General features: G+C 33.4%; 1 protein-coding gene across 1 annotated transcript; it reads left to right on the top strand.

The window, feature by feature from the left end:
• Window positions 1–188: 188 nt before the first annotated feature.
• mcm2 (minichromosome maintenance complex component 2) lies at window positions 189–18,474 on the top strand. Its single transcript, XM_056447965.1, has 16 exons — window positions 189–262; window positions 1,623–1,807; window positions 3,562–3,734; window positions 5,054–5,326; window positions 5,826–6,045; window positions 7,592–7,799; window positions 8,009–8,143; window positions 10,648–10,839; window positions 10,916–11,009; window positions 12,533–12,783; window positions 13,070–13,196; window positions 13,291–13,403; window positions 14,821–15,063; window positions 15,381–15,563; window positions 17,405–17,560; window positions 18,105–18,474. Exons 1-16 carry the CDS (start codon window positions 257–259, stop codon window positions 18,213–18,215), a joined length of 2,670 nt encoding a protein of 889 aa, XP_056303940.1. The 5' UTR covers window positions 189–256; the 3' UTR covers window positions 18,216–18,474.
• The last annotated feature ends 1,664 nt before the right edge of the window (window positions 18,475–20,138 follow it).

Below are 20,138 nucleotides of genomic sequence, written 5' to 3'. Positions count from 1 at the left end.
CTGTCTCTTTAACGCGTTGTTTTAAATATGTAAATGATAAAATGTCCGCCTCTTTCACGCATCAAACCAATAACTGTTCAGTTTAACGTGACGCGGTTACCACTCGACCAACCACAGTGCTCACACTCTCTTTCTCATTACATATTCATAGCCTTTCGCGCGCTTTGTGGTCACGTGGAGCATTTCGCGCGAAAAGTCAGTCTTCCCGGGAAAAGTAGTCTACAGTCGAGCTTCTGTACAAGGCAGACGTGAGAAAATGGCGGTGAGTAGTTTTTACGTATAAGTTTAATTTATGTGTAAATGAATCGGTTAAACGTAGTTTAGGAGTGCTTCTCAGTTTTGAAGTTGGCAAATGTGCTCGTGGTGTGTAAAATCCGCATGTTGAAAGCATTTTAGACATGGTTGAAGAAATGTAATGTTCAATAATACAGTAAACTCAATATTATGTTATAATGTTACGTGATTTTAAACAAATATGCGTTTACAATTGCGCTTATGTCGTGATTTTTAATATGATTTTGTGTTTTGTCATAAACAAAGTTGTCAAGTAGTTTAATGTATTTAAAAATAAAAAATAAAGCAAATATTACTTAATTTATGCTTCAAATTCTCCCAAAACTTGATGTGTTGCGACTGCAAATACAAATAATTGTAAAATATCTACCTATGTCAAGCTCTTCTGAAAAGTCCCACGTGGAAAAACTAGTTTCTTTGTTGTGGTTCATTTAGTTACCAGTTCTAACGTTAAAAAATGGTAATGGAGTATATATGTTTAATAAACTGACAGACTGACAAATGTATTTTTCTGACGTAATGATATTATATTACCTCAGCTTTATCAAGTTGAGCATATGTAACATGCATTTCCGCACTAACCATCAATCAATCTCTTCAAATTTAATCTGATGTTTACACCATTGGAATTTTTCAATAATATAATTTCACTAATATATTATTTGCAAATTATAATAGTCAACTCATATTAGCAGCAAATGACTATTAAAGTACAACAATGTTCATAATAAGTCAAATAAACAGTGCTAATGTTGTTTTTAAGTCATATTTGCATGTGAATTCAGACCCAATATTCAAAGTACCATGGTAAACAATATAGGGAGCATTTCACAAGTTGTCATTGAATATAAAAAACAGTTTACCTCAATCAAACCTAAAAGTCAGTCTAAAATGTTTTAATTTGTGACCCTTGACCACAAAATAAAAGTAGGATTAATAAATCACATGGAAGCTGCATAAACAAGCTTTCAATTGATGTATGGTTTGTCAGGCTAGGACAGTTTTAAATAAGATAGGACTACTAATTAGAGTTATAAAACCAAAAAATAGTCTAAATAACTAGGAAAAGTTGTTTAAATAGTTCTTAGCTATGCACATTACTCATCAGTGTTGTTCCTCATCATGTTTGTATGTATTTACAGTTAAAATACACAAAATATCTTCATTAAACATGATCTTTACGTAATCTTGTGAGCATTTTGGGCATTTAAAATGTATCTATAATTTTGACTTATTGCCAAAAATATACCCGTGCAGCATAAGACATTAGTTTTTGTCATCCAGGATCACATTTGTGCAACATTGATGTTGTTTTTGTCTCAAATCAGGATTCCTCAGAGTCGTTCAACATGGCCACCAGCCCCACTCGAGGCTCTCGGCGAGGAGATCTGACCTCCAGCCCTGGCAGAGACCTTCCTCCGTTTGAGGATGAGTCTGAGGGGCTTCTGGGAGACACTCTTCCTGATGAGGAGGACGATGATGGAGAGGAGCTGATTGGAGATGCCATGGAGAGGTGAGAGAGATGCTCTTTTCACCTTGTTCAAAATTACTTTAAGTTTTTTTGGTTTGTTTTTGCTTGAAGGACATTGTGGCAAGTTAGGACTGAGTGATATTGCAAGAAAATCAACATGTCATGTTTCATATCATTCGGTATCGCTAATTATTGAATACTTTTAAGTCCATTTAGAAATTTTAGGGGTTTTTTTTTGTTTAACCACTTTATTTTAATTTACCAGCATTACTAAGTAGTCAAGTTTAGTACTTTAGTAGTCAAAAACAAAAATATTTCAGCAGAATATCTGATCTTTTTATAATAAATTAAACATAAGTGTTAAAGAGACTCTTAAACTTGAATAAAATGTGACTGAGTGCGCGCAATGGTAAAGGTAGATCTGTAAGGTGTGAATAATAATGATACAGTAAACCTTAAACTCTGTCAACAACACAAATTATGGTAATCAAATCTGAGCTACTTTCAAGTAAAGGAACCAACCATCATTATTTAAATACATATAACAACAGTACAAATTGTGAAGTTGAATGACTGCATTGCGTAATTAGTATGATGGATTCATACTATTTAGTGTGAAGTGATGAATTTATTTATGAAAGCAAATTTGTTCTTTTACGTGAAGTAATTAACATGACTTCATTCTTTTTATTATTATTTTTTTTTAAGTGGCAATTTGAGATTAGATGAATTTATACTTAATTTTCTTCGAAGGGAAGAATTCATGATCTTTTGCGGAAGCATAAAAAATTGTTTTTTTAACATTTTAATCATATACAATTGTTTTTTTTTCCACATTTTTACTTTCAAATTATGCTTTTTTTTGTATATAGAACATATACAGACCGTTGTTCTTATTTGAAGTGAAACATTTGTTGTTTTTTTATGTGACGTTATGTATTTGTTATTCGTTATATAAATGTGTAAAGGGCTTTGAGTGTCCAGAAAATCGCTATATAAATGTAAGGAATTACTATTATTATTATTTGTTCTATTTTTATGCAAAGAAATGGAATTAGTTTTATTTTTATGCAACAAGGTGGAATTTGTTCTTTTTTATGTAAAGTGATAAAATCAGTCTTTTTATGTGGAGTGATGTATTTGTTCTATTTTTATGTAAAGTTATGGAATTTTTTTTAAGTAACATTACGGAATTATGGAATTTTTTATAAGTAACGTTACGGAATTATAGAATTTTTTATAAGTAACGTTACGGAATTATGGAATTTTTTATAAGTAACGTTACGGAATTATGGAATTTTTTTAAGTAACGTTACAGAATTATGGAATTTTTTTTAAGTAACGTTACGGAATTATGGAATTTTTTTATAAGTAACGTTAGGGAATTATGGAATTTTTTATAAGTAACGTTACGGAATTATGGAATTTTTTATAAGTAACGTTACAGAATTATGGAATTTTTTTTAAGTAACGTTACGGAATTATGGAATTTTTTTATAAGTAACGTTAGGGAATTATGGAATTTTTTATAAGTAACATTACGGAATTATGGAATTTTTTTTTAAGTAACGTTACGGAATTATGGAATTTTAAGTTACGTTACGAATTTGTACTTGATGTAAAGTGGTGAATATATTTTTGTTTTATGCAAAGTTACGATTTATTATAATTTTTTTTATTATTAACAAAGTTTGGAACATTGCTTTACTTGCAATTGTTTTATGTCAGTTCCAATTCACAGTTTAGCATGGAAGTGTAGCTACCAAACATTTTTTTTTATTGTATTATTTTCGCAGAGACTACCGTGTGATCCCAGAACTGGACCGCTATGAAGCGGAGGGTCTGGACGAGGATGAAGATCTCAGTGAACTTTCACCCAGCGCTCGTGCCGAGGCAGAAGCGGCGATGAGGAGACGCGACAGAGAACAGGGCCTTGGCATGGGCCGCATCGGACGTGGACTCCTTTATGGTGGGTGGTTAAATCCAGTGAGTTTTATCCTACAGGAACTTCATCCTAAAATGAATAAGAATTTTATTTTAATGCATGTATGTATTAATAAACTATAGTATATTTAGTCAAATGTTGAAGATTTTATCTGAATTTAAATAACTTCTATTTATAATCATTTATCATCTCTTTAAATCTGTTTTAAACAGAGATTTGTACTTATTTCAAATTTATTATTCTTTTATACTAACTTTGTTTTTTAAATAGGGATTTTTTTTGTATTTTACACAATTTTATTAATCATGTATTCGTAATTTCTCATTTTTGTTATGAAAATTCATGCTTTTTTTTTTTTCAAGCATTTCCATCGAACATTTCCAAAGATGTTTTGCATCTAAGAACTAGTTTTCTAAGAAGGAATGGTTTTGTTTTTGGAAACACGTGAGATGGAAATTATTATTACTATTATTATTGTTTTGCAAATGGTTTACAGTATTCAAATTGTGTTCTTTAAAATCTGCTAAATTGGGTAGAAACATGGTGAGGAGATTTAATATAATTTTAAATAATTTTTGGTGATTTTAAACTAAGGCAACCCTAATCAGAACAAACACAAACTCTGATCTACACGATCCACCCCAGGCTGCATTTGATTGGCCACGATATTTCTTAGTGATATTACAACGATGATACAATGATAATAATTTAACTTGTTTGTATTGGTTTCTCTGTCTCTCTGTGTGCATATCCTATTCCTTACATTTGTACAGTTAAATTGTCCCCACAAGTATAGTAATACCAGTCAATTTTGACCTTCTGAGAACATTTATTTATCTGTGGTCCTCATGAGGAAATAAGCTCCAAAATTAGTCAGAATAAAATGTTTTGAAAAAGAGGGTTTAGTTTAAGGGTAGAGGAAAGAATATACAGTGTAAAGTTTACTATTTATAAAATGGTTGGACATTTTTAGCACAGTATCACCAATTTATCATCAGTTTTTATCATGTATTAACACTAAAATATCATTTAATATTTGTTTTATATATATATATATATATATATATATATATATATATATATATATATATATATATATATATATATATATATATAATATTTTATATTTTAATTTATATTATATATTTTATAATTTTATTTATATTATATATTTTGTATATTAATGTTCTTGACATTTATTATTGTTAATGTTCTTTCCATGAAAATAGACCTGATTGCTGACATGGCATTAAATAAAAAATTCATCATCATTATAAAATGATTGTACTTTAAACCACAGCACATTGTGATTAATCTATAGTTTGTGTTTCTGCGCTGAACAGACAGTGAAGACGAGGATGACAAACGGCCTACGAAGAGGCAGCGTGTCCTGGCAGAGAGGGCAGCCGAGGGTGGAGCGCTGGAGGGCGAAGATGAAGAGATGATTGAAAGCATTGAGAACCTGGAGGACATGAAGGGCCACACGGTGCGCGAGTGGGTTTCTATGGCCGCACCACGACTGGAGATCTACCACCGCTTCAAGAACTTCCTGCGCACACACGTGGATGAGCACGGACATAACGTGTTTAAAGAGCGCATCAGCGACATGTGCAAAGGTGAGTGCTGGACGCTCGTATGGGTGAAAGAGGGAAACGAAGATTAAAACATGTTTACTTTTAGAATACTTTTTGGAACAGCGGAATGTGTTCCATTTAAACACATTCTATTGTTCCATTCTCTGCACAAAAACCACCTATCGTGGTATTTAACCATGAGTTACTGAAGCAAATAACCCACTAAAATATCATTCATTGTAGTGGGACGTTCACACTGGAATGTTTGCCAAAGTTATTAAAGCTATTCACTCAAATCACGCATTAATCGAACGTCTGACATGCTCAATTTGCACCATCACCTCATTCTTGCAAATAAAGCCGCATGATTTTATTATGTATGAAATAAAAACTTTAGTACTTTCCCTATTTACAGCAACATCCTGTTTATTTTGTGCCAGTTTTCCAAAAAAGATGAGTTGTGTGATGCAAATGTGCCTTTGTATGTGTGTTTTATTCAATATATTTTTTCCTGAAAATGTTTGTTTTGCAATCGCTACAGAAAATAAGGAGAGTTTGCTGGTGAACTATGAAGAGCTGGCGTCCAGAGAGCATGTGTTGGCATATTTTCTACCAGAAGCTCCTGCCGAAATGCTGAAGATCTTTGACGAAGCAGCGAAAGAAGTTGTTCTTGCCATGTACCCCAAATACGACCGAATCGCACATGAAATCCACGTCAGAATTGGTAACCTACCATTGGTGGAGGAGCTTCGATCACTCAGGTACGAATAGTTCTACTTTTATTCATCAGTACTTATGGACATCTATGTAATCTGAATTATGTAATCTAATTCCTAAAATCAAGTACTCATAATTAAGGAAGTTACTTTTTAAATTACTCATGATGAGTAACAGTTACTTTTTTATGGATTACATATTTACGAAGTAGCAGTAAGCTGTTATTTATTCTCCTTTTTTCTATTAAAAAATGTTTTGTATTTTTAATTAATAACCTGTTGTTTATATATTTGTGATTCTTACACAGAAATCAATTATTGATGTGACGGTTTGAAAAAATTTTCATGCTTTTGTTTATTTTTCTAAGGTTACTTGATTTTTAAGTAAGTTTCAAAATGATCAAATGTGATTTAGGTTTTTTAGGTATTACTGTCAGCAAACACTCACTGCGAAGTATGTCAAACTTAGTATTTTGAAGTATTAACTGTCCATCTTTGTACAACAAAAAGAAGCTGTTGGGGCTCTTGTTGCTGATAAAGAATTGATAGTATTTTTGAATTTGTTAAAATAGTACTACTGCTATAGGTAAGGTAGGGAAAAATAGTACCTACTTCTACATGTGTAATATATGTAATCAAATATCAGAATTCACAGAAAAGTAGTCCAAAAGTAGTCATTACATAAATATTTAATCTACCAGATTACATTACTGATTACAAAATTGTTGTCTGTAATTCAAGTGTAATCAGATTGTGTAATCTACAAGACTTCATTACTGACTACAAAATATTACTGACTACAAAATTGTCATGTTATATGTAATCCAATAAGTATTCACAGAAAAGTGATCTAAAAGTAATCCAAGTGTAATCAGATTGTGTAATCTACAAGACTACATTACTAACTACAAAATATTACTGACTACAAAATTGTCATGTTATATGTAATCCAATAATGATTCTCAGAAAAGTAATCCGAATGTAATCATATTGTGTAATATACAAGATTATATTATTGACTACAAAATTGTCGTGTTATATGTAATCCAATAAGGATGCACAGAAAAGTAATCTAAAAGTAATCCAAATGTAGTCAGATTGTGTAATCTACAAGATTATATTATTGACTACAAAATTGTCGTGTTATATGTAATCCAATAAGGATGCACAGAAAAGTAATCTAAAAGTAATCCAAATGTAGTCAGATTGTGTAATCTACAAGATTATATTATTGACTACAAAATATTACTGACTACAAATTGTCGTGTTATGTTAGCAAGTAATGATTCACAAAGTAATCTATAAGTAATCCAAAAGTAGTCAGATTACATTACCATAAATGTATAATCTACAGGATAATGTTACTGACTACAAAATGTTGGCTACAAAATTCACGTGATGCATGTAATCAAATAATAATTCACAGAAAAGTAATCCAAAAGTAATCAGATTACATCATCATAAACATGTAAAATGTAAAAAATTTTGTCGTGTAATTTGTAAACCGTAACTAATTATAATTTTTATCTGCTCTGTTTCCGGGCTCTTTCAGAATAAAAATATTTAGTAATTGTACGTATTTTTCCTGCAGGCAGCTCCACCTGAATCAGCTGATCCGCACTAGTGGTGTCGTGACCAGCTGCACTGGAGTTCTTCCTCAGCTCGGGATGGTCAAATACAACTGTAACAAGTGTAACTTTATTTTGGGGCCGTTCTTCCAGTCCCAGAACCAGGAGGTGAAGCCGGGCTCCTGTCCTGAGTGTCAGTCGCTCGGGCCCTTTGAGATCAACATGGAGCAGGTGAGAAGTCATGAACTATTATTTAATTTTTTTGTTATATATGGTCCTCTAATAACAGGCCTTCAAAGTAGAACACTCTTTGCTTGAGATCCTTCTTGTTGTGTTTATAAGAGCGCAGCAGTTTCTTTATCTGGCCTGTTGTTGCCATGGAAGCAGATGCAGTGCTGTTTCAGTCTGTTTTCCTAAACCAATACTCTTGAACTCCTCAGACGGTGTACCAGAACTACCAGCGCATCACCATTCAAGAGAGTCCTGGGAAAGTGGCTGCGGGTCGCCTGCCTCGATCTAAAGATGCCATTCTGCTGGCAGACCTGGTGGACATGTGCAAACCCGGAGATGAGATCGTGAGTCTGGATTTATCATGGTTTAAGGGGCAACTATTATGCAGAAATCATTTTTGTAAGAGGTTTAAATGAAATTGTGTGGGAACAGTGTGTGTATATAACCAGATTCTAATGGTTCAAATGTATTTTTTTATTATTTATAATCACACTTGATAAAACAGTCTGCACAAACACTTTTTTTCCTTTTGTACACGTCATCCGAGGGGGAAAGCCCCACCCATTGGTGATGATTTCTCCCTCATTAGCATAGGATGTTATTACTTGTTTTTCAATCCGCCTCTATGCTGACTCCTAGGCATTTGTAGCTCCGCCCTCTTTTAAAAAGAGCACAATCTCATTTGAATTTAAAGCGGTAGTCACAAAAACGCCACAATTAGGATCAAAGCCTCAAAGGAGCAGTTTTAAAGTGTTATAAAACATTATATGTGTGGTATTTTGAGCTGAAACTTCACATACACACTCTAGAGACATCAGAGACTTTTATGGACATCTTGTAAAAGGGGCATTTAATAGGTGCCCTTTAACCCTTGTGCATTAATTAAAAAATGTTCCTCATAGGTTTGAAGATAAACATGCACAGTACAATATCCAATCTTTTTTTTAACTACTTGTATGTAAAAAAATAAAATAAATAGTACATGCAAACAACATTCTCATCAATACAGTTCATCATTTATCCAATCATCTATAATATGCATAAATGGAAAACAATAATAAAGCGAGCATTTGCTTTATATGCCAAACCTGGAAAAATTGGGAGCATCCAGTAAAACATTTATTAAACTTTTGAAGCCTTGCCTACTGAATGGACGGCTATTACATAATATTCTAGTTTAATCACCCTGGGGATTAAAATTGCAATTCTTGCAAACCTTTTCTTGTAAGCAGTGTCAAAAGGATTTTTTAATGAGGGTGAACTATTAAAATTACAATAAATATACACACTTGAGTCAAAATGTATGCAGTTGGGATTAACACACACAAATTGCTGAAAAAACAACATGGAAAGAACCCAAAATGGACAAAAATGTCATTAAGGTTGCATGAATGAGTCTGACTTGCAGATATTAATCTCACACATGACTGAAAGATGAACTTGAATGGCTCTATTTAGATTTTCAATGCCTTTACATGCCATTAAACTGTTATATTTGAGTGTATAAAATGATAAACAGGTTTTATAATATTCATATAAATGTATAATGTACACCCAAATAGTTTTATGCAGTTATCAGATCTAATTTAATATTCATTTCATGGCTTTCAAAATAATAATGTATTGTATTTAAGCAGATATCCTTTCCAAAAGCAGTTTTTCAAGAAACCTACAACAAATATCACCTAATATTATTTAGACAACTTTTAATCCAAATTTGCTCTTCAAAATTTAAATATTCAGAGAAGCATACAGAAATCTACCACAACTGTCTTATAATGTTCAGTATAATATGGGATATGTGTTATATTAAGTAAAATATGCCCCTATTGATCTTTATATATATATATATATATATATATATATATATATATATATATATATATATATATATATATATATATATATATATATATATATATATATATGTTTCACTATATAAAATTGCAAGTAATAGCAAACAAGGGATGTCATGATACTGGAATTCGGTATTAATCAGTACTGAAATTTTAAAAACGTCCATTTCCCGATAACATTTGAGCGCTGTTGAGCACGTTCTTAAACAGCGCTGATTTGACATTGTGTTTACGAGCTCAACAGAAATGACTGTGATTGGCCGTGAAGGTCATCAGTTCTCCAAACTCTCCGCTGTTTACTGAGTGTAGTGATACAGGGACACTGGATCATTTCAAAAGTCACATCGATCAGCTGGTTTGTCTATAAGCTGACATACGAGCGATCAGCTGATGAGTTGCGGCTTTAAAGCCCTGTATCTGTGGTTAAACTCAGTAAACAGCGCTGAGTTCAGTGAACTTATGACCTTCACGATCAATCTGTCATTTCTGTTGAGCACAATGGCAAATCAGCGCTCAAATATTAGCGAGAAGTGGACGTTTTTAAAATTCCAGTACCAAATGGTACCGAATTCCAGTATCAAGACAACCCTTTAGCATACTTAAACAAATATACAGTCCTAAATGCATAAATTTTTGAGCCCATGCTAATCTACTACAATAACTACAGCAGAAAAATGACATTTAAAATTGAGTGTGCCTAAATTTATACATTTATTTCCCCACTATATAGCATTAATTAATCTTAAATTATTTAATCTTTGTTAAATATTGAACGGAAAATTAATCTACCACAATTTAAACTATTAAACATACATTTTTTACTATGGTGGAATTTGCCATTGTGAGATAATAGGGGAAAAAAAAGGATATTCAAATGTCCTGAATTAACCTTATATAATATTGGGAATAATACTTGATTAAAATACATAATTGGGAAACATAATAAATACAAAAGTGGGTAAAATACATAATATTATAAAAAATTTTTACAGGAGCTCACTGGGATCTACCACAACAACTATGACGGCTCTCTCAACATGGCCAATGGCTTCCCCGTCTTCGCCACCGTGATCTTAGCCAATCACATCGCTCGAAAGGACGAGGGCGTGGCCGTGGCGGAGCTCACCGATGAAGACGTCAAAGCCATCGTCGCGCTGTCCAAAGACGAGCGCATTGGCGAACGGGTGTGTGACGATTTCCAAATTACACAATAATATAGCTAAATGTACTATAGGTTTTAACGTAACTTTCTTTGTATAGATTTTTGCAAGTATCGGACCTTCCATCTACGGACATGAGGACATTAAACGCGGTCTGGCACTTGCTCTGTTCGGTGGCGAAGCTAAAAATCCAGGTATCGTTCTTGAGATCTGTATTTACTTTAATATATCACTTATAATTAGAGATACCTTTTGCTCATTTTTGCTAAAATGTTTATTTGATTTACTAATATTGTTTAGTTTATTTAGATTTTTAATAAGCTCAAGTGATTTTCTTCTTTAATTGAGTAAAGAAAATTTGTTTTATTATTATTTACTATTACTATCTATGAGCGTAACAGTTGACCATTTTAAACTTTCAAGAGTTTTGACATTTTATATAACTCTTGGTGTAAGACATTTTCAGTAATAATAATAATAATAATTCTGTACATTTTATATAGTTATATTCTGCGTATTCGATGCACTTTACACATTATTGTCCACTAGATGAGATTATTTTAGATTTCCAATATTTTCTCAGTGGATCTTGTCCGTTAGAGAAAGAGAAATCATTTATTTTGTGCGTAGTCGTGGAACATAATTTCATGAGTTTAAATAAGTATGATATGGTAATAATTGTTGCACGAAATATGGAGAATTTTTTTGTGGACAATTAAATGTTAGAGGAATGAATTAGGATAATTACCATATATTATTAATTAAAAAAATTTAATTACAAAAAGTAAAAAAAAAATATATTAAGATTATGCAATACATAATAAAAACACTAATGCTGAAGAAAATAAATAAATAATTTTGGGTATTTTAGACTGCGTGTCTAAATAACAATGAGGGGCAAAACGGTCATTGAAAGCGCAAAAGATAATACAAAATGCAATGATCTTGTAGATGCTTTTGTAAATGTCTAAATTGTTTGTGATAACTAAAATGTTTTGATTATAAACTGATACGTAATGAAAAATGTACACAATTCAGACGAGCACTAATTATTATTTGAGTTTTTTTGGGCAGAAAATACCATTGTTATTGCCTGTAACATCTTGCCATCCTTAATAACAAGTAAGATATTACATATTACTGTAATTAAATGTAGAACGATTTGAAAATAGCTGACTTGAAACACTGACACCATGTGACGCCACAAGATTTCAGCGACAAGCAATTTGGGTGTCTACACTAATCGCAACATAACAGAAACATTTAAATACCAGCCACTGCACTTTAAGCGCAAAAGTTCAAAGGCTTTTAATCTAATTAATACATATTAAACCTATTGAACATAATTAATTTGCTACTGAGTGTCTGATATTGTTTCATTTTCAAACTGTCTGCTAGTTATTTTATCTTCAAGATCTAAGGCGAAGGATCTGCTGCTGCTGCTTTCAGTAGTATGGCAATAAATGTCCTGTAAAATGATATTCAAAGTCCCATTGGTAGCATTTAACCCTGAATAAAGCCCATAATTAGTACCTGAGGTTATCATTGTCATAGTAGTTTATGCTGTTGTTTTGTTTCAAAGTCATGGAAATAGAAACTGTTTCTAAAATAGAAATTTCGCTTGTCGCAAATGGTTAGAACAAAAACTCCTTTTAAAATTAGTAAATTGTGTAAACATACAGACAATTACTTGATTGCATCTGTGTTTTTTCGTCAGGTGGGAAGCACAAGGTGCGTGGTGATATAAACGTCCTTCTGTGTGGAGATCCCGGCACGGCTAAATCTCAGTTCCTGAAGTACGTGGAGAAGGTGGCGAGTCGAGCGGTGTTCACCACAGGACAGGGAGCCTCCGCTGTGGGTCTGACTGCTTACGTACAGCGGCATCCTGTCAGTCGAGAGTGGACGCTGGAGGCCGGAGCGTTAGTGCTGGCGGATAGAGGAGTGTGTCTTATTGATGAGTTCGATAAGGTGAGAGAAACTGCCTCAAATACTGTAAATGTCGATTTTATTTTGGTCTTTGCTTAGAAATAAGAGGTCTTAAGTATGGTGGCTGTTTATTGTTGATGTATTGCATTTTTAAGGTTAGCAGTTTATAATTTGATTTCGCTTGATTCATATTGAAGACATTAACTATACAGAATCTGAGCTATATAAAGATGTTCTTGGTTTCACCACCTTTAGGACCATTTTATACAATTGTTTTGGTGATTATATGCAAGTAAAGCTGTTTTAATTACTTTTCTGTGCTCTCTAGATGAACGATCAGGACAGGACCAGCATCCATGAGGCGATGGAGCAGCAGAGCATCTCCATTTCCAAAGCAGGAATCGTGACTTCTCTCCAGGCCCGCTGCACAGTCATCGCTGCCGCCAATCCCATCGGTGCGTTCTTCACGCTTTAATGAGGGTCAGAACTTCATCTGTACTCTTAATTACTTTTCTGCAAGACTTAAAGTTATTTCCTGTGGTTTGTAAGGTGGACGCTATGACCCGTCTCTAACGTTTTCGGAAAACGTGGACCTGACGGAGCCCATTATTTCTCGATTTGACGTCCTGTGTGTTGTAAGAGACACTGTCGATCCTGTGCAGGTGAGTCTGTCGGCACTTTAAAGATTTTTTACTAATATTACATTTAAATGTTCAAAGCTCAGAAATGAATGTATATTTAAATTGGGCTTAATCCATTAAATCCATTGGTCACTAGGGGTGGTTGGTATAACTAAAATTCCATTTCATAGTACTAGTAATATTACTTCACGATGAGTATTTTAACAAAAATCAACAAATAAGGCATTAAATAATAAATATTGTATTAAATACTTAAGAAATAAGTTGAAATTTACCTTATTTCATTGGGGTTTTTTTGTTTTTAATTTAATCTTGATAAATATAGTATGAATAAACAATACTACATTTTTTTTATTGATATTTTCAGGCTCTTTTTGGCTGATGCCAATATCTTCTTTGTTGTATGTGTGGATTCCCCATAATATGTAGCTCATATTCATAAATTTAAATCAGACCTGCGTGTTTTTTTAATGTACTTTTTGTGAATTTCATTACAAATTCCACTGTATATCACGTTTTACAGCTGTGTGGACAAACCTTATTAATGTTATTATAAACATTCATCAGGTGACTTTCACAAGTATTAAATAACATTTAAATGTTGAACAAATCTTAAACATCCAAAAATTTAAATGTAAACAACATGTTTTTGACAAATGGACTCACACTGCATGTGCACATCATTTATAGGTTGCAGTATACATGGAATAATAAAAAAAACAATTATGGTTGTTTATTTTACATTATATACAACCCAGCCGTACCGATCACAATTATGAGGAATTATGTGTCTTATTTCATATTTCCTGAAGCTCAAAGTGTTGTTGACTTCCTGCTTGCACATTTTAAAGAAGTTAGGTTAATAATTGTCAACCTGTTACGAATATAACCAATGATCTTAATTATATATTCATTTATATGTAGTTATGTATTGATTATATTTTAATTATATTGTTCTATATTATTGGTCAAAGTTGAAATCAATTGAAAGTAAAGTTCCATTCACACTGGATGATTTCAGCCACAATTAATAATAATATATATTGATATCTTTGATTTATATGTAATATTGATTATATATTGTTTATAGTTAAAATCAAGTGAAGGTAAAGTCATCTTCACACTGATTTCAGTCAAGATTTGGTTGTCTGAGACAAATTTTGGAAATCAGTTTGTAATCTTGGACTGAAATCTGTAGTCGTCTTGTCTTTTTTTTATCCCAAGAATAATTGGACTCACAATAAAGATAAAAACAAAACAGATTACATCCATCATTTAGTGACATTCAGCAAAATTCTAAGATTAGTTATTGTTTTTGTGTTATTTATTATTCAAATAATGATCAATCAGCTCAGATATTATGAACTATTTGTCCGCACCCCTAAACTGCAACGAACAGCTCTTCAGGAATGATTTACCCTCAATTCTCTGTGCGCAGGATGAAATGTTGGCTCGCTTTGTGGTCGGCAGCCACATCAAGCATCATCCTAGCAACAAAGAAGGGGGCGTGGCTGGACTGGAGGAGGTGGTGCTTCCCAACACATTCGATGTCCCACCGATCCCACAGGAGTTGCTCCGCAAGTACATCATGTACGCGAAAGAGCGCGTGAGGCCCAAACTCAACCAGATGGACCAGGACAAAGTGGCCCGCATTTACAGCGATCTACGAAAAGAGTCTATGGTGAGTGTCACATCTTAACCTAAAGACCGAATGTGCTACAATTATGATCTAATCATTTCCCGAAAATATCTAAAAGCCTCATTATAGTATTTTTAACCATCAATTAGCAGACACTGATATGGAATCACCACAAGAATATTTTACTATCGTCTGTATAAGTTCATCAAATTCAGAGATCACTGATTGAGTGTTTGGAGGATCGATTGAAGTCCACCAACTAAAGACAATTTTTAAGCCTTCCACCATTTTCTAGCCCAATCCGCAGTTGTTTCTCCTAAAATAAGTGCAGTAAATGTCATCCATGTTTTCTCTCACAGGCTACAGGAAGTATCCCCATTACTGTGCGTCACATCGAGTCTATGATCCGCATGGCCGAAGCTCACGCTCGCATGCATCTGCGTGACTACGTGCTGGAGGACGACGTCAACATGGCCATCCGCGTCATGCTGGAGAGCTTCATCGACACGCAGAAGTTCAGCGTGATGAGGAGCATGAGAAAGGTGAGAGTCCACATTATTACTGTGGATTTTGATTAGGCAGCTTGATCATTTCTGTCAGGATGTTATTAAAAACTCCATATATTTAAGATCTGCCTACCGAATACCAAAAATTCTCCACCTGAGAAACAATTTAAAGTGGCTCGCACCCTAGACAGGAAGCACTTCATCAGAATCGCATCGTGCTGTGAAATATGAAAACTATGAACATTATAAATAGAATATGTCTGTAAAATATGAACGTTATTTTAACACGAAACTTCACATTGCTTTTAAACATTCTTCATCTTGTTTTATTTGTGAACGACTAAATGATAGTGGTGGACAAAGCGAGGCTTCATGAAACACTGAAACAGTCGAAGCTTCGAAACGTTTTGAAACCCGTCTCTACAGTGACACCTACTGGTCATATTAATGTATTGCACTGAAACTGCTACAGCTAAGAAACAGTTAAGCAAATTGAAGTATTAAACCCCATGCTGTAGAGTTTCAAGTGATTTAGTGAAGCGGTAAGTTCCAGACTAGCATGCGGAGATAATGGGTTCAGATCCAGAGTTATGCAGCTATAGATATTTTTAAATGCTCTGTTCTTGTAACGCGTTGTTTTAACATTCGAATGAACTTTCTAATGAACACGTTGTGAATAAATCTTGTTTTGGTCATAAAAAAGGTTTAAATCTAATCTTAAACATTTCTAAAATACTTCGTCATAATGTCAGGGTATTAATACAAGTCGGGATTTGAACTCGGGCCATTTCCAACATAGTTACTCTGCACACGCACAGTCCACTAGGCTACATGAGATTGAGGATTATACCCAACACTGTCAGTCAAACGCAGATTCACCAGGTCTTGAAACGCTTCTGAAATGACCTGAAAATGGGTGTTTCGTATCATGTTTCAGTGCAGTGTTTCGAAACACTTGCAGTTCAGGATAATAGTAGTAGTAAATTTTGATTATAAACTCATTCATAGCCATTATAATAGTAGCAAACTTTTTTTTTTCTTACCAATTTTTTTATAACTTTCTTTTTGTAATGCTAATTTACGTCATCTCTAGTTGTTTCAAGGTAACAATAAATTGCTGATGTAAGGAGTGAGGTGTTTTTGTTTTTTTTTTGCGTCATTTCTGAGGGAAAAAAATGGCTTTCAAAATAACTTACGAATATTTTTTATGAAGTTACGAACAATTTTAGGATATTTTTTCTTAGAATTGTGACTAATATTTAGGCCTATCTGTTTTCAAGAAAGTTTGTTTTGTAAAAAGTACGTAAACTATTATAAGCTTCAAATTGTAACAATTGTAATTATTTTAAAAAAGCAAAAAAAAATTCTGCCATGAACTTAAGAAAATGAAGATATATTGAATTTATGAATGTGTAACAAACTACATGGGGCTTTAATTTAAATATGCTGTGTGAAACTTTCGTAATATCATGCACAATTTTCGAACGAATTGCAAAAGTAACTAATGACTAATTTTATCTTGTGGTTTTCCATTGTATTTTTCTATTGCTATGACTGGCTTAAGAATGTTCTGTGCGTCTGCGCCAGTGGTGTAGTTGTTAGTGCGTCGACACATGCACTCCGGTGCTCACGACTACCCGAGTTCGATTCCCGCCTCGCGGTCCTATGCCGATCCTTTCTCTCTCTCTGCTCCCCACACTTTCCTGTCAACACTCTCTACTGTCCTGTACATTAAAGGTGAAAACCCCCCAAAAATAACAAAAAAAAAGATTGTTCTGTGCGTGTGGTACATTAATGATTAACATTTTCCTATTTGTGGCCAACACTGCAATTCCAACGATCAATATTAAGTTGCAATATTTATCGCATTTCCACAGACGTTTGCACGGTATCTGGCCTTCAGACGAGACAACAACGAGCTGCTGCTGTTCATCTTGAAGCAGCTGGTTTCGGAGCAAGTCTCGTATCAGCGCAACCGTTACGGAGCCCAGCAGGACACCATCGAGATCGCAGAGAAGGACCTGGTGGACAAGGTGACTAACAGATGCTTTTAATCATACCGTTGTACAAGTCGGAATTATTAGCTCTCCTCTGAATTTGTTTTATATACCACTCAATTTTCACATCTGTTGGCTTATTTGATAAAAGAGAACTAAACCGCAACTTGTCTCATTTACTAATTAATTATATTTAATTTAAAATGAACTATTAAACTATTAAAATAGTGTTAAAAAAACAAAATTATTAACAACTAATACACACATTATGTAAATACAACACTTTTTTCAGATGTAGTTTAATCATTCCCGAACACTAAATATACTAAATAGGAACGTATGTTATTTCATGAGCTTAAATTATTAATTAAATTATAAATTTAATGTGTTTTGTTCATTTGATGTTTGTTTTTGTGACGTATTTTGGGAAATGCAGTTTCAACTAATGTATATTGGATTAAAGTCAATTGAAACCGAATTCGGACGCCACTACAAAATGGTGGATATGGAGCAGTTTTAGGCACAGCTAATGGTTCAAGTGTTTACGAGTTTACATTATAACGCTCTTGTTTGTCCTCAGGCGCGACAGATCAACATCCACAACCTGTCTGCGTTTTACGACAGCGATCTCTTCCGCTCAAACAAATTCTCCCACGATGTCAAGAAGAAGCTCATCGTTCAGCAGTTCTAGCCTGCATCTGGAGTCTCCCGGACTTGTATATAGTTTTGTCATGTGGTCGTCGGACCAGTCGTTCGTTACACATGGGTTACACATTTTGACCCATTCATGAACTTGTTACCGTAGTGATCTGCTTGGCTCACGTGGTCTTGTTGACTGTATCTTGCGTTGTTTCTGCTGTCAAATTAATTCAGTGTTGTAAAAAAATATGAAAAAAAACTTTTGTACTGTTTGTTCTGAACAATAAACTAAAGCTGTGTGTGTGATCGACTGTTTGTTGTAAATGTCATGCTTGTGTACTCGGCCAAACTTGACTTATGCACAGTGTTGCCAGATTGGGACGCTCCCCCCCCCTCCATACCATTTTGGCGGATTTTGGTCTGTTTTTGGTCTGGAATCAGTAAGCTACATCTGGCAACACTGGCGGTGCTACCTTAGGTTTGTTATATAATTAGCTTTTTATGCTTATGTATTCACTACTTGTTTCTAGGAAACAAAAAACTTGCTTTTAAAAAAGAAAAGCTTTTTGGTTCATGCACAGTTCTTTCTTTTTAATTTAGACAAAAGTGAAAGTAACAATAAAGTAATCTGGAATGATGATCTCAATCATGAGGTTAAAGTCATGCAGTTGCAGGGGGGATTTTTTCTGATATCATATTTAACTATATGTTTACATAGGATTTAAATAGATAATTAACCTGTCATTCATTGTTTAATTAGATAAAATATGTAATCACAGCACTGCGCCGATCACAATTCAGAATTTAATTCAGTGCCTCTTGTCCGGTCTGAGACTCACGTTAAATAGTTTCTCAGTCAGCCAGTTAGGATAGCTGATTTTAAAGAAAACCACATTTTTTCCCCCACAACAAGCAGTCTTTTTTGCTATTTCCAGGATTTAAAGCAAAAAAAATTAGTTAAAATAAAATACAATTTTAATTGGTCAAATCCTATTCCACAACCAAGTTTAAGAGAAGTTTGCTTTTCTTCTTGTAATTAAAATGAGTCAATGGAGAAAGCCATGCCTCGCATGTGCTGTCTTTTTGACTGACCTCATCTAGGAGAAATGCACAAATTATTATTTTTTACAAACCTCTTCAATTAAACAGATAATATATATATATATAGAGAGAGAGAGAGAGAGAGAGAGAGAGAGAGAATTAAGTATTAAATAGAATGAACGTTAATATTTCAGATTAATAAAAGAGGTGCAAAGCCGAAAAGAAAATGAATGAATGAAAGGTGTGAAACAAGGTGTGTATAGTAACTTAAAATACAGTAAAAGAGAACAGTTCTTTCACACAACATTCACATTATATACATAAGATAAAGAGCAAAACCAAAAGAGTATATAAAAAATTTAAAGAAATAATAATGCAATAAAAAAAATTAAGATTCAAGTAGCATGAAAGATCTCATCATATTTACTCAAGAAAGAAGCACATTTCTTATTATCAATTAATTTAAGTGATTTAATTAAATGTTCTTTTTCACATAGAAAGTCGAAACAAGGTTTGTTCAATCGGCGCTCCCCTGTGACGTAGTTTGAGTTGGTATCGCCCGGCTGAATAAAAGCGAAACGCGCGAAATTGAAACTGTTTGTCAGTCGAGAATCAGACGCGTTTCAGACGGATCTCCAGCTCACGGTAACGCCAACTCAACAGAAACGCTACAACAAATCTAGTGTGTTGTTATCCACACTTACCGATTATTAAAACAACGGCCAAATATTAATTAATAAAGCACTATCAATCAAAATCGGTTTGGTGTTTATATATAGGCTATATATTTGGTTTTATATTGTATATTTTAGATTTACTTTTATATATATATATATATATATATATATATATATATATATATATATATATATATATATATATATATATATATATATAGTGCAACTATATATAATGTGCAGTATAAAACTAAATT

This window comes from Danio aesculapii, chromosome 22 (genome assembly GCF_903798145.1).
Source record: "Danio aesculapii chromosome 22, fDanAes4.1, whole genome shotgun sequence".
Classification (NCBI taxonomy): domain Eukaryota; kingdom Metazoa; phylum Chordata; class Actinopteri; order Cypriniformes; family Danionidae; genus Danio; species Danio aesculapii.
The sequence above is the reverse complement of the archived record's forward strand: the minus strand, read 5'-3'. Positions and strand labels throughout refer to the sequence as shown.

Bases quoted from the DNA above. Each gene is read 5' to 3' on its own strand.
- mcm2 (XM_056447965.1), top strand. The intron at 10,840-10,915 runs GTGTGTGACGAT...TTCTTTGTATAG, and splicing joins ACGAGCGCATTGGCGAACGG to ATTTTTGCAAGTATCGGACC. The intron at 13,197-13,290 runs GTGCGTTCTTCA...GTGGTTTGTAAG, and splicing joins CGCTGCCGCCAATCCCATCG to GTGGACGCTATGACCCGTCT.